The 13,906-nt window shown below is 30.3% G+C and overlaps 1 protein-coding gene across 6 annotated transcripts in view; it reads left to right on the top strand.

Moving 5' to 3' along the window:
* LOC107451797 (uncharacterized) overlaps positions 1 to 13,906 on the top strand; it is a 320,945-nt gene that overhangs the window by 16,412 nt on the left and 290,627 nt on the right. For all 6 annotated transcript variants that reach the window (XM_071182272.2, XM_071182274.2, XM_016068013.4 and 3 more), the window contains exon 2: positions 1,797 to 1,866. In XM_071182272.2, coding sequence (XP_071038373.1) covers positions 1,797 to 1,866 — 70 coding nt within the window. The remainder of the gene's footprint in view (positions 1 to 1,796; positions 1,867 to 13,906) is intronic.

The following is a 13,906-nucleotide window of genomic DNA, read 5'->3' as shown; positions in this document are numbered from 1 at the left end:
AAACTTAACGCAATTTTTATTAGTAAACTTAACGAGTTTATTTACACCGAAGAGCCATTACAATATGACCTCCCTCTATCTATAACAATACGCTCGCCCAGGTTTTCATGGTTTCTCGCCGAGGAACAATGTTTTCAAGGGGCACATTAGGACCCATAATCCTCATAGAACAATCCCTGATGTTTGTAAGCTACTTGAACATAGTTGCAGACCAGGTTCACCCATTCATGGCAACAGTTTTTCCTGCGGGGGATGGTATTTACCAACAGGATAATGCACCATGTCATAAGGGTCGAATCGTCGAGGAACATTCCAGTGACTTTCAAGTCATGTCTTGGCCCCTAAATTCACCTGACCTTAATCCAATAGATCATTTGTGGTCCTACTTGGAAAGCCAAATTCGTGCTGCCACGCTACCCCTTCGCAATGCGAGGGAACTGCAGGGCCAGTTGGTGAACGCTTGGTACCAGATACCTCAGACTACCTATCAGCACCTTGTGGAATCAATGCCACGGCGGGTGCTAGCAGTTTTGAGGGCTAAAGGTGGTCCTGCATGTTATTAGGGGCCGTTCAAAAAGTACGTACACAAAAATGGAGAAATTTTAAACCCCTCCCCCCCCCTTCGTACATTACCGTACATAAGGTCTTACTCCCCCCCCCTTAGAGTACGTACATTTTATTAGTCTACCCCCCTTTTTCATAAAAATTAAAATAATTATGTTTTAAATAAAATTAAATATTTACTTAAGGAGGGTGTAGGATAAAGTCAAATTTAAATTTGGTGTATGTTTATAAAGTACGTACTTTGTATAATACCTCCCCCCCCCTCCCCATCGTACAAAACCGTACATAATAGCAAATCCCCTCCTCCCCTTCGGGATGTACGTACTTTTTGAACGGCCCCTTAGCAGGGTGTTCATAATGTAATGGCTCTTAAGTGTATATATTTTTTTACAAAATGAGTATTTGTTCTTATCCTTTTTTATTAACTTTTGCTCTAAACCAGTGGTTGCCAACTGGCGGGCCGCGAAGCCTTTTTTTGTGGCCCGCGAAACAAAATATATTAGTTGTCATTTTTTTTTGCCGACAATTTTCGTAAAAATTCTATATGGGTTTTAAATACTTTTTAAGTTTTATATCTTAGCAATTTCTTATCTGTTGCACATTAATTGTTTAATACATCGGTATACATTAAAGTTATTGTAGCCAGGATTTCTTAATATGCAATTAAATATTTTTAAAGATTTTGCTTCTTATTTTTAATTTGTAATTTAATACTTTTGTTTTGTACAACTTGATAAAAATCTGACAGCAATATTTAATGTTCCTTCAAACATAAGAGTCCTATATAAAATTTTGATAAAGTTGCGGCCCGCCATTTGACTGGTGTTTTTAATTGCGGGCCCCCGGCCTCATGTAAGTTGGAAACCCCTGCTTTGAACGATGACCTTGTTGCAAAGATAAAGATGTTAGATTTTTATTTTTTAAACCTGCTCTTTGAAGTTGAAATATTGAATAGGCTTATGCTTCTGATCAATATTTTCCAATTATTAAAGTATCAAACTTAAATAATTATTCGAAAGCAACAAAAATCATATTTTCGAGGATAATAATACTTGAATAATAATATATTTTTATTCAAAATTGTGTATACAGCCGAATCATTCAGTTGACTTTGAATGTGATTTTTTAACAGCAATGCCATACTTATCTACTTTTCATATATATTCTTTCGAACGTTTTAGTTAAACAAAATATTATGCCTACTAACTATTTTTCTGTCTCTCCTTTTTCAGAATGATGATGATCACGATTCAGGAACAGAATCTGATGATGAAGGAGCGGATGCAGAAGAACTTGAAAAATGTAAGTTCGTGATATTTTTTAAAAAAAGATTTCTTGTTAAAAATAAACAAAATATGTTTTAAAATTATTTAACTAAAAAAAATATTTAAGTGTAATTTCTATTTTTTTTTAATTTTTAATTTGAAAATTTCGATTGATTTTTTCCTTAAAATATTTACTTTTTGTACTCAATTTTTCTCAAAATGTTCAGGCTGCGTAGTGTTTTTAAAAAGCCCTTAAAGGTGCTTTTTTCATTGGGTGTCTTTTAAAGGTGCTTAATTTTCCCTTTTTCAAAACTAGATAGTTCCTTTACTCTGTTGATTTTCGCTTCGAATTATGCAAAAAAACGCTGTTCACATTGTTCTATTCAACGTTTTCACAATTAATTCAACCCCAATCTATTTCGACGCATTGTCAGTCCGTAGCGTATGAAAACGCCATTAGTTTCACATGATTCAAAATTTCATGATTTTTGACAATTGTCAATAACAGTGCCGACATTTTTTTTTGGGGGGGGGGGTGGCATGACGGTTTAAACACAATAAAACCGTCTATTGCCAAAAGTCAAAAACTTTCCATCCCTGCCTAATCACAATTTTTTTAAGTGCTTAAAAATATTTTTTGAGTGCTTAAAAAGTGCTTAAAAGGTGCATATTTTTTGTTGAAATATTTGGCTACGCACCCTGTAATGTTGAAATGGAAGTCGATTTATTTTCTTTAATTTCTAAATTACAATTTATTTTTAATCGCTAATTTAAATTGCTATTCCCCTCCACTTTTACATTTTCTAAGTGAATTAAATTTTTATGTTGTATTAATATTTTACTAATTGCATTTCACGACAATAAAAACTATTCATTTTCATATCGTTGTATCCTGACGCGGATTTTCTGGATCATTTTCTGTGTTATATCGAAAGCCTGTTCATGTGATAAACAAAGCAATTTGATGCCATCAAATGACGTCATCGTAGGTAAGCAATTGTCGATTCAGCAGCCAATCGTGCTCGACTTACACACGTGACGTCACTTACAGGTAGCCATTTTAATCTGATTTAAATATCGTGGTTTGGCTTAATCACTTTAATTCTTCTGGAGTTGAAAGTAAGGAGTTTAGAATTTGTCTTAGCTCTCTTCATCGCTATTTGTTACCACTGATTTATGAATCGTATATTGGAGTGGTAGTTTAACATAAAATCACGATTCAAATTTACTTCTTTTTTTATGTATTGCTAAATTTAGCAAATGCTTTTTCAGTGTTCAACTTTGGCATATATTTGCATATTTTTGAATTGCTCATTTGACGAGACACTTGAATGAGGGCTATTACGCCTAATCACGTAATTAGTGAAACAAGGGAAAGGAATCTCAACAAGGTTAATTTAGATCAGTTGAAGTGCAAGAAAAATTTTTTTCGTTTTAATATAATGCGCAATAAAAACAAGTTACCATACTTATAATATCATTACAAAGCCTACAAATCAATTATTTCTTTCTTTTAAACTGCTAAATTTTTAGCAGTTATGATTTTTAAATTAACTAAAAATATTTTAAGTCATACGGTGAGATAATAAAATTTTAACAACCTCTTCTCGGATGTAATTGTATATAATTGAATGCTTTCACGCTTGCTGTAACTTAAAGAATTGCAGCAAGCGTGAGAGGAAGATGATTTTTAAATCCAGTTATCAGCAGATGGGCCTTTCAAGTTTGCACCTAATATCCACCTCCTTGTCATATATAATAAGAGAATCTTGCAAATCACCTGCAAATGCACACCCGGTTTATGATGGATCAGCAATTTAACTGTCAGATTAAAAAAAAGTCTGCCGCCTTTGGTGTAAAGTCAACACTTAAATCGTTGGCGTGTTATGTTTAGTACAGATTCAAATTTCTTATCCTGTCACTTGTTGTTTGCTATGAAGTTCATTTTTACATTATATTTTAAATTGAAATCAGCTGATCTACTTATTTTCTGCATAGATTTTTTCCCCCCGGCATTTCTCGTTAGTACAAGTACGTTTATTTTAAAATATGTTAGTCCACTTAAATGCTTCCTTAGTTATTTCGAGTTAAAACGAATTTATTCTGTGTAATCGGGGAAAAAAAAGGAACATTTTGAGGTGCATTTCGTTTCATTTATTAGATAATAGAATGGGGAAAAAAATAAAATTATGAACTTTGTTGGAGTTTTCACCTTTGGATTGGTTTCATCGAAGGGGATTATGGGAAATATTTATCCTGTTCTCCTTCTCAATCACTATTTACAACGTGTTCTAAAAAAAAAATTCCGACTTTTCTCAATGATTTATTTTCTTTGTGGTACTGTTAGAGCTCTATTTAACAAAATTGCTGAATACCGAAGAAAGTTCGTTTATGAAAAATTCGTCATGTAGAAGTTCACTTTTTGAAATGCTTTAAACAACACAAAACAGATTTCAAATTCATAAACATTGGATCTATGTAAAAAAATTAATTAATAATACCATCGTTTTCTAAATTAATATGTACATATTTTATAAGTCTCAACCGTCGAAAAACTTTTTAAAACAGCATTAAGATTGCAATTCAAAGATAAAATACAATTTTAGATATAAGGAGGAAAAAAAAATTGATCACTTAGAAATGTTCGTTAAATAGAGAATTTACTTAGTTATTTAGAAGTTATTTTACGAAGGAATTCTGAAAATGTTCTTGGGTCCTAGAAGAAGTTCGGAAAATAAAAGTTCGTTATAGAGAAGTCCGAATGTATTTCAATATTTGAAAATATTCAGTGTTAATATGTTTTCAAAGAAATTTTTTGCTTTTTAAATGTTTTATAAATTGTTATGATATTCCGTTATCGTTTAATAGGTGTGTTTTCTGTGGTCTCGGAAAAAAAATAAAAATCTTCAAAAATATGTGCAATAAACGTAATTATGAGTGATTTGTTAAAACTGAAGAAAATTGATAAACCTTTGAGTTAAAAAAAAATCTTTTAAATTTTTATGCCTATTGCAAGAATTGCGATTATATTTTATGTATTTGCAGTATCATCTGTTCCTGAGAAACATCTTGCGGTTATCGTAAAATACAGTCTTCCACCTGCATGCAGTTTCCTTCTTCCTTTAAGATTGTTCTAAGATTTCTTCTTTATATAAATATTATAAAATAGTATAGATATCTAAGTTTGCTGCTTATGTTTTTGTAACATCACGATTAAGGATTTTTTTATACTTGCATGTCACGTTTCTGTTAATTGGCGAAATTCCGCTAATTCAGCTTTTCAGATACGCGGAAAACTACTTTTATGGTGATTCTCCGCGTATTGTGAATCGCATTCGTATTGGCGTGTTTATCGAATCATATTTCGAGAATTATATAAACTCGACTTGGCCACTATGCGTCGTAATTTCTATTACGCGATTATCACGCATCGTGATTTGTTTCAACTCATTTTGAAAATTGTACATCGCAATTTATGCTCATGTGATATACGAACCACAAATCGCGATTTGTAATACTAATTAGATTTGCAAATCATGTTAGCAGTTTGTATTCGAATACATCGCAGTGTGTATTAAATAGCTTGGAAAATGATACATCGCAATATGTATTCGTATGATTTACTTATCACATCACGATTTATAATGAGTCGATTTGCGAATCCTACATCGCGATTCGTATTGACGGGAGTCACGTCCCTTAGAGTTTTCTTTAGGCCATCACTGGAGCCACAATCATGAAGCACTCCGTTTATTTTTCATTTTTTTCTTCTTTCTTTGGTGTGAGTTGGTTTATACGTTTGTTTCTGTCGTGGTGGCTCAGGGGATAAAGTGCTCGCCTCCCTCCGACCGGGGATCGAATCACAGCAATGGCTGGTCGATACGAATTCTGCACCCGCTCGCACCGACCGCAATGCTAATGAAAGATATCTTCAGTGGTAAACGGATCATGGGTTAGAGTCCCCTTGTTGTCAAGCTAACCGTGGGAGGTTTACGCGGTTTTCTTCTCCATTTAACGCAAACATGGGTTAGTTCCATCAAAAAGTCCTCCACGAAGACAAATTTCACCCAATACTTGATCCAGAAGTTCCCTTGTCTTCTACATAAGCAGGGATCTGTCCAGACATTTTGTGAAAGGTCCGTTTTTCGTGAAATTGTGAAAAAATTACTCACATTCTTTCAACCAGGGTCCGTTTTTATAAATTTGTGCAAATAGGGTCCGTTATTGCAAAAAAAAAATTTTTTCAAAGAGTTTTTAAATTGTAAAGACATACAAGATTATGCTCAACACTGTAAAATTATAATTAAAAAATTAAATTTTAAAAAATAAACAACAATTGCTGCTTCTAAACTAGAGATGCAACACACAAATATTTGGTATTTAGCCTATTGTGCTGAACGCAGAATATTCATTTCGGACGAATAATGGAAGAATCGTCTGCCGAAGACAACTTAATTCGTTTACATCCATCTTTCTTGTTTTCTGCCCTGGAAAGGGTTTATTCGATTAACAAAATAATAATGAAGATAAAAAAATTTATCTTATCCGATTAAAAGAAAAATCATTTCGTGAAGGGTCTGTTTTTAAGTTAAAATATTTTGTGAAGGGTCCGTTTTTAAGTTAAAATATATTGTGAAGGGTCCGTTTTTATGAAAAGATATTTTGTGAAGGGTCCGTTAACGGACCCAAATTTCTTCTAAACAGACCCCTGATAAGGTTCAAAATTACTAGGATACGGAGTTAACATTTGTAGTCGTAAACTCAAAATTGGGTCTGCTGTTCAATGCCCATTATAAAATAAGTTCGTTTGAATTTAGCGCAGTATAGCAGCATGTGCAGTTTGTTTTCTTTTTGGTGCTCTAAATAATACTTCCTTTTCTTTTTCGAGGTGACTGTTTTCAGCTTGTTTTAATGATAGTTTTTTTATTTAGTTAGTTAACCATTAATAATAGGATGTAGCCCTCTGTAAAATATTTGATTTAAAATATTAAAAAAAAAACTAAATTCTTGTAGTTGAAGTTTGGTTTTCCATGTTACGTATCCAAACTCATGTATTGATGCATGAAAATTCCAGAATTTCATTTTGAGAAAATATCGAAGGTTCAAGTTTCGAATTTCCATTCAAACCACGCTTTGAACTTCAATATACTACCGGAAACTATTGTGCAATATTGTTGAAAATCTACATCAGCTCGTCATACCTTTCCTACTTAGAACAATAAGCAACACTAATTGTCATTCCCTGGTACACAATGCACCCAAGTTCAAGGTCCTTTTCCAACCAAATTGTACATTTTCCTAATCTCCGCCTATGGAAATTAATCTCGATAATTACCTGGGCTCCAACTACGCAGCGAAAGTAGCACAACCGGACGGGGGAAAAAGTAATAGTGTATGAAGTGATTCTGATCGTAAAAAATAACTCTTCTCCAGTATGTTTTGTTTTTGTCGCTGATAAAATGGAGTTTTAAAAAAAATACCTGTCTAACTGGCCTCATGCAGAGGAAGGAAGGTCCCTAGAATGAATTTTGGGATTGCCTTTTTGATACGCTGGATGGTTGTTTATGGAGCGTTGTACATTGGATTGGATGGAACTGTTCTGCCTTTTCTGGTTTTGACCAATTCCTACCCCATTCTTTGACATGCAATATTAAAATAAATAGTTTAAAATATAGAGAAAATATGAAGAAAAAAATCATAGAATAATGAAAAGAGATGAAGAAAATAACATAATAAAAGCAAATAAATAAATAAATAATTAAAAAAACTTCAATGAAAATCCGGGGAATAAAATATATAATAACTCAGTTACTCAACTCACTCACTTTTTCTTATTAAAGATAAGCGTATTGTATGAATAATCGAAATAATTATTCGTTTTTAAAATTTTAATTTCCTGTTTTGTAAAGTGTAAGAATAGTTTTCTACCGCCTAGTATAAGAATAGTTTCTACCGCCAATAGCCCATTGTGCAGCTCTAGTGCGACGTAAATGAACAACAGTTTTCTTCGTTCTTACGTGAAATAGGATAGAAGTAGCATTTAAATTTTGTGCAAATTAAAAATTTTTTTTTGATTGTACAAAGGTAAAAAATCTGTGCATGACTTTACATATATTTTAAATGTAATTTTTGATAACATTTCTTTTTTTAATACTACGTCTTAGCACTTCAATGCCTTTTAACATAGTTTGTGCTAAGTTCAGATTTCAGTTATTTTTTGTTTTTAATCCATTTACGTTATTAGAAGAAGAAAAAAAGCTTTAACTACGGGTTTTACGTAATTTCTTCTCATTTTAAGCTATTATTTCGACGAAACTTTCAAAAATTATAGGTTGAATTTTCTGATTTTTCGTAAGGTTCATTTTTTACAATTATAGTTAATTTCAAGAATTATAATAATTTTTTATTGCAATTTGGGGACAAACCATTACATATTTACTAATTCAATGTTTCAGTATTTTTATGGAATCTGTATTCCGCGATTCGAAGTTTGTTTTTATTGTTAGAAAATAAAATGCAACTTTTGGGATGCTGTTTTATTTTGTATTTCAATATTGCTACAGAAAGCACTGCTTAAAAAGTCTGCTCTAGCATTCCTGTAAATATTTATCTCAAAATCGATTATACTTCGCGTACCTAAGTAAATCGAATTGCTCTTCTCTACAATTTTGTTTGAAATTGAGGTTTAATATTAATACGGGAGTGTATTACGAAAAATTACGTCACTGCATATTGGTATCCATATATTAACACGCAAAATCCGCGAATCTTCGCTTTCCTTGAAACACTTAATCACCTTTTTTCCACATTCGTTTTGCGGTGTGATATTCTAAAATAAAATTTAAGGTTTTTATCGTGAAAGTACAGTGAAACCTCCAGGAGAGACTAGAATCTAGAAAAAAACTAAGCCTCTCAAACAAACAAACCTCTTCTCTGATTGAAAGCTAACTAAGGCTACCAAAGGCTTAAAATGAAAGCTAACTATAAAATTTATTGCCAACTTAAACCGAAGGGGGGGGGAGAGAAAAAGTAATTGTTCGTTAATTTAAAATTTTTCTATAATTCATAATTGGTAAATCTGTTTTGTTTTTACACATAGTTACATCTGTAGGGATCATTTAATCGCTAAGTTTTTATTCATCGATCCTGTTTTCATGACGCCAACGGAAGTGGTATTTCTTCACCAAGAAAATGAAGTTGAGTAAAATTAAAATCGCTTGCGAAAAGTCGTGTACTTTCTATAACATTTTGAAGTTCATGAAAATAACCCTTAAGAACGACCAACCACGATAAACGACCACTTTAATGTGGAACAGAGAGTGGTCGCTCCCGAGACGTTGTTTCACTGTAATTTGTTTCGTTGGTTTTATTAGTACAGTCAGACTTCTATTTAACGAACTTCCATTTTGCGAATTTCTCTATTTTGCGAATTTTTTTCGAGGAACCAAGAACGTTTTGGAAATTTCGTCATAAAATAACTTCCAGATAGCGAAGTTAATTTTCTATTTAACGAACTTTTCTTTGAGATCCACTCTCTTTATTTCTAAAATTATTTCAGAGCATTTTAAACTTGTTAACGCATTTTATGGGACCTTGAATTAATTTTCGAAGCCACTTAACTATTAGAGAAAGCAGTAAATTCCCCTTCCCTTTTTGTGTTTGCATTTCAAACGAAAAACTCAGACAAAATGAACTGATGTTATCAGCAGCAAGAACGCATGTGGTAATGCATGTTTAAAATTATTTTTATAATAAATGCAGCTTTAATTTTATGCTTAAATTTAGTTGAAAATGTGTTTAGCATAGTAGTGTAACACTGGATATAGTTTAACTCTATTCTTACTTTCTATGCAGATTTTTTTTATGGCTGAGATTTATAAGATAAATAGTAGATACTACTTTGCAAGATAAAGATGTATTAATTACTACTTTAAATATATCTAGTGTTTATGAATTTAATACCTGTTTTGCGTCATTTAAGTATTTCAAAAGGTGATTTTCTATTCAACGAATTTTCCATATAACGGAAGTCCATTTCCATTTAAATATATCTAGTGTTTATGAATTTAATACCTGTTTTGCGTCATTTAAGTATTTCAAAAGGTGATTTTCTATTCAACGAATTTTCCATATAACGGAAGTCCATTTCCATTTAAATATATCTAGTGTTTATGAATTTAATACCTGTTTTGCGTCGTTTAAGTATTTCAAAAGGTGATTTTCTATTCAACGAATTTTCCATATAACGAGCTTATTATCGGGATTTAGCGACTTCGTTAAATAGAGGTCCAACTGTATTTCTTTTTGCTTTGGAAAGTTTCGTTTTAATTTCTTAAGAATCGAAATTTCAACATAGAATTAATAATTTTTTTTCTTCTGTCAGTTACAAAAGAATATTTATTTCGAGCTGCTCACTACTATTACAAGCATAAGATTTAATTTTACACATCTTTTAAAAAAAAAAATGAATTAATGGACAGGTCATCTTTCTCCGCTTCAAATTGTTTGTGTCTGCGATGAGTCGCCGAGAACATCTAGGCTTAGTAAATATTTGTTCGGATAAATCTTACATTGCGGTCCGTCCCGTTTAAATTTATTTTGCTCACGTTTTGCTGATTTCTTTATCCTATTTATAAAAAATTATCTTACATTAAATAAAACTCTAGAATTATTTTAAATTTATATCTTTCAAATCAGTTAAAATTGGACATAATTACTAGTATTATAAAATTAAAAAAATCTTAATCGGAATAACTATAAAATTATAAATAAAAGAAGATATCTAAGTTTTAAATGGGAAAATTAAAAAAAGCCTAAATTTTCGTTAACAAAATTTAATAACTTTGGCAACTATGAATTTAATCAAAATTGTTTTTGAAAAGATAAAAAGCGTAATCTTTTTTTAAAAATTATGCACTGCTTTATTATATACACTTATTGAAAGTATTTGTATTTATTTGATTTTTTTTAATTTTAAGTTAATTAAATTTTTATAAAATTATAAAGGAATTTAGTTATTTCAAATTATTATTATACCATATTTTACTTATACTAGATATTTTTATTGAAGGAATTTGACGTGTTTTGTTTATAAAATTCTTTTATCAGACTTCAAAACACGTCGGAATTATAAATTTTATTTATAGTGTTTACTTCCATGTTGCTTAAAAGTCAAATTAATGAGGAATAAAATATTCTTCTTTACGTGCTCCATATATGAAATATAGAACTATATATTAGAAAAAAAGTATGCTTGCCAAAATATTGATTTAGAATATACCTATTACTTTTTTTTAACAATTTTATAAATATAAGAGAAATGCATTTTGTGCATAATTTAAATTTTTCCTATTGTTGACATGTTAAGTTTCTTTTACTATCAAATGCCGGAAAGAACTGACTTTTTTTATTCTCCTTTCACCTTGAGTCAGTACTGCCATCTAGTAGTCAATATAAAAAACAAATCTTTTTGTTCTATTTCCCTTTTACTCTTATTTTATTTTTTATTTTTCTATTAATTTGCTGCAATATCTTGACACATTAACCACCCCTCTTTTTACGTTTTTCTTTAAATAGACAATTTATACATTTTTTTATCTCTAGAAATTCTAAGATCTTTTGTTTAACAAAAACCATGCTTCTTTTATTTAAGTGTAAAATATAATTAAGAAATAATACATTTATTACCATGTGTAACGTGTATTAAATGCCATGTCATTAAACTTTCCATTGACAGCCTTCGGAATTTATATCACTCATATATTTTTATAACTTAATTGATTTTTGATATCCGATTACCCGTGATTAACAATTAAAATCACGTATTTATGAATTTTTTTAAGGACGGAATTATTTAATATAAATCTAAAAATCTGTCTTGTATGTAATTTTCTTCTGTAATATTCTCTTTTTCTTCTTCTCTCTATTGAATCGATATGATTGAAACTGTAATCTTTTACTAAACTATCGATACATTTTTTTGTGGTAGCCTTACTTTAACCCGTTTCGGTCGTTTAGAATGTCTAAAAATTTTTACAAAATCTTAAAAAATTGTATTATTAAAAAAAAAATTAAATAATTATATTTTGTGTTAGCTAAAGCAATTTTTTTTCCATGCTAAAATGCTATTTCGATAGAATTTCGAATTTTGAGTTTTAAATTTAAATTACCTTTTACAACAGACATAATGTGATACCAGGTATAATTTTTTTCTGTTTAAATCTTTTGTCTGTTGAATTTAATATGTTTTAAATGTTTCATTGCATTGTCTTGTAATACTACTTAAAATGCTAAATGTAGTATGTATGTAATAATGTTAGACGGTTGTTTCTAGGAACTGTGTATTGAATTATATTCATTCTCTATATTCATATATTGATACATTGATATAATGAATTATTCCATATTCATATATTGAATTATACATATTCCCATTTGTTAAAATTAAATTAAATGTTTTTGAAATAAAAATGTAATTAGATTGAACGAAAATTCTCTTGCCTTAACTAGAATGAAGGAATAAATCACGATTTTATTATCGTTTGCACGTTGAGCAAATTTCGTTGACTATATATTATCTGCTCTAACTTGAAATTTTAATTTTGTTCAAGATTTCTTTTTAGATTTTCTAAAACCAAGTATCTTTTAAAACCTATTATTAAATTGAATATCCTCCTTTCTTAAAATGTAAATGTTTCATAGCAATCTCAAGTAAATATACTTTCTAGACAGCTAAAATAACAAAAAGTAGAAACCGAAAAGTAGAACTGCCATTTTCTCCAAAATAAATAATTAAAACTTAAATCGTGTTCAATTTTTACAATATTTTATTTACTTAACATTTACATTAAAATAGGAAAAAAAGTAAATAAATTTTCTTTATATTTTATTATTATAATTATATAGCATTTCAAATAAATAATTTTAATATAATTATAATTTTAAATTTAATTTATATTTTAATGAGCCACAAATTATTCCTTTTAAGTCGTTACAGAATATTTTTGCACTCATTTTCTCTTGCCTGGGATGAAACGGTAAACTGTGATATCGAGTTCTAGAAAAGTTGTTCTAACTTTTTTAATTTTATTCAAGATTTTGGTTTTTAATTACTAAAATCAAACAACTTTTGAAACCTATTATTGGACGTGATTCTATTGATAGCTATTATAAGGACGTTTAATTTGTATATTGACTCAATATGGAATATTTTAAATGGAATCCTAAAATTATTAAAAAAATGCTCATGAATTTATAACTAATTATTATATTTGATGTTAAATGCTAAAAATCAAAGAATTGTGCTTTCCTGATGCAACATTACATATACTACCATATTAACATTTTTTATGCAGATACCTAACCCTTTTTCAAAATAACAATACTATTGCATTCAAGATCAGTAATTACCTTAAGTAGCCAAATTTCATATGCACATGTAACTTTTTTTTGCGGACCGGCATAGCCTGGTTGGTACGGCTTTGGGTCCATGTCTAAGAGGCCGCGAGTTCGATCCCTGTCGGTAGAATGCTCCCCGTGTAGTAAATGGTGACTAGTGCACGTTAAATCTACTGGGAAACAAAGTCCTCCTTTTCCCAGTAACAAATCATACTTCTGGGAGTACTGAATGGGAGATTGATTGTTCTCTGGTTTAGTCAAAGTTCAAATTCACGGAAGATCAAAATTACGATCTGTGGGTGAATGCATGAATGGGCCCGCCCTATAAACGGGCTGTGACGTGTGTGTGGCTGAAGTCGTATTCTTGGTCATAGATGACGCCACTGAAAAGAAAGAAACGCACCCTCTGCCCTAAATTCACTTGGTTTCACCTAGCAAACGTGCCGGTATTGGCAAGTAGCATTAGAGACAACAACAACACGTTTTATTACAAAATAAAGTCTTTAGAAATTTTTTAAAAATTATTTCTTTGTTAATTTGATAAATTTATTTAAAAGTTGTACATATTATTGTTGTAATTTAATAAAATTGTTGATAATATTTAAAATACATCATAATTTTTTCTTCAAAAATAACTAACTTTTCTTGTAAACCTTGAATTGTAAATATGCCTACATGTA

The sequence above is a fragment of the Parasteatoda tepidariorum genome, chromosome 4 (assembly GCF_982258835.1).
Source record: "Parasteatoda tepidariorum strain Cologne lab strain chromosome 4, Ptep-v5.0, whole genome shotgun sequence".
NCBI lineage: Eukaryota > Metazoa > Arthropoda > Arachnida > Araneae > Theridiidae > Parasteatoda > Parasteatoda tepidariorum.
Note: the sequence above shows the minus strand (reverse complement) of the source record. Positions and strands in the feature narration are given on the sequence as shown.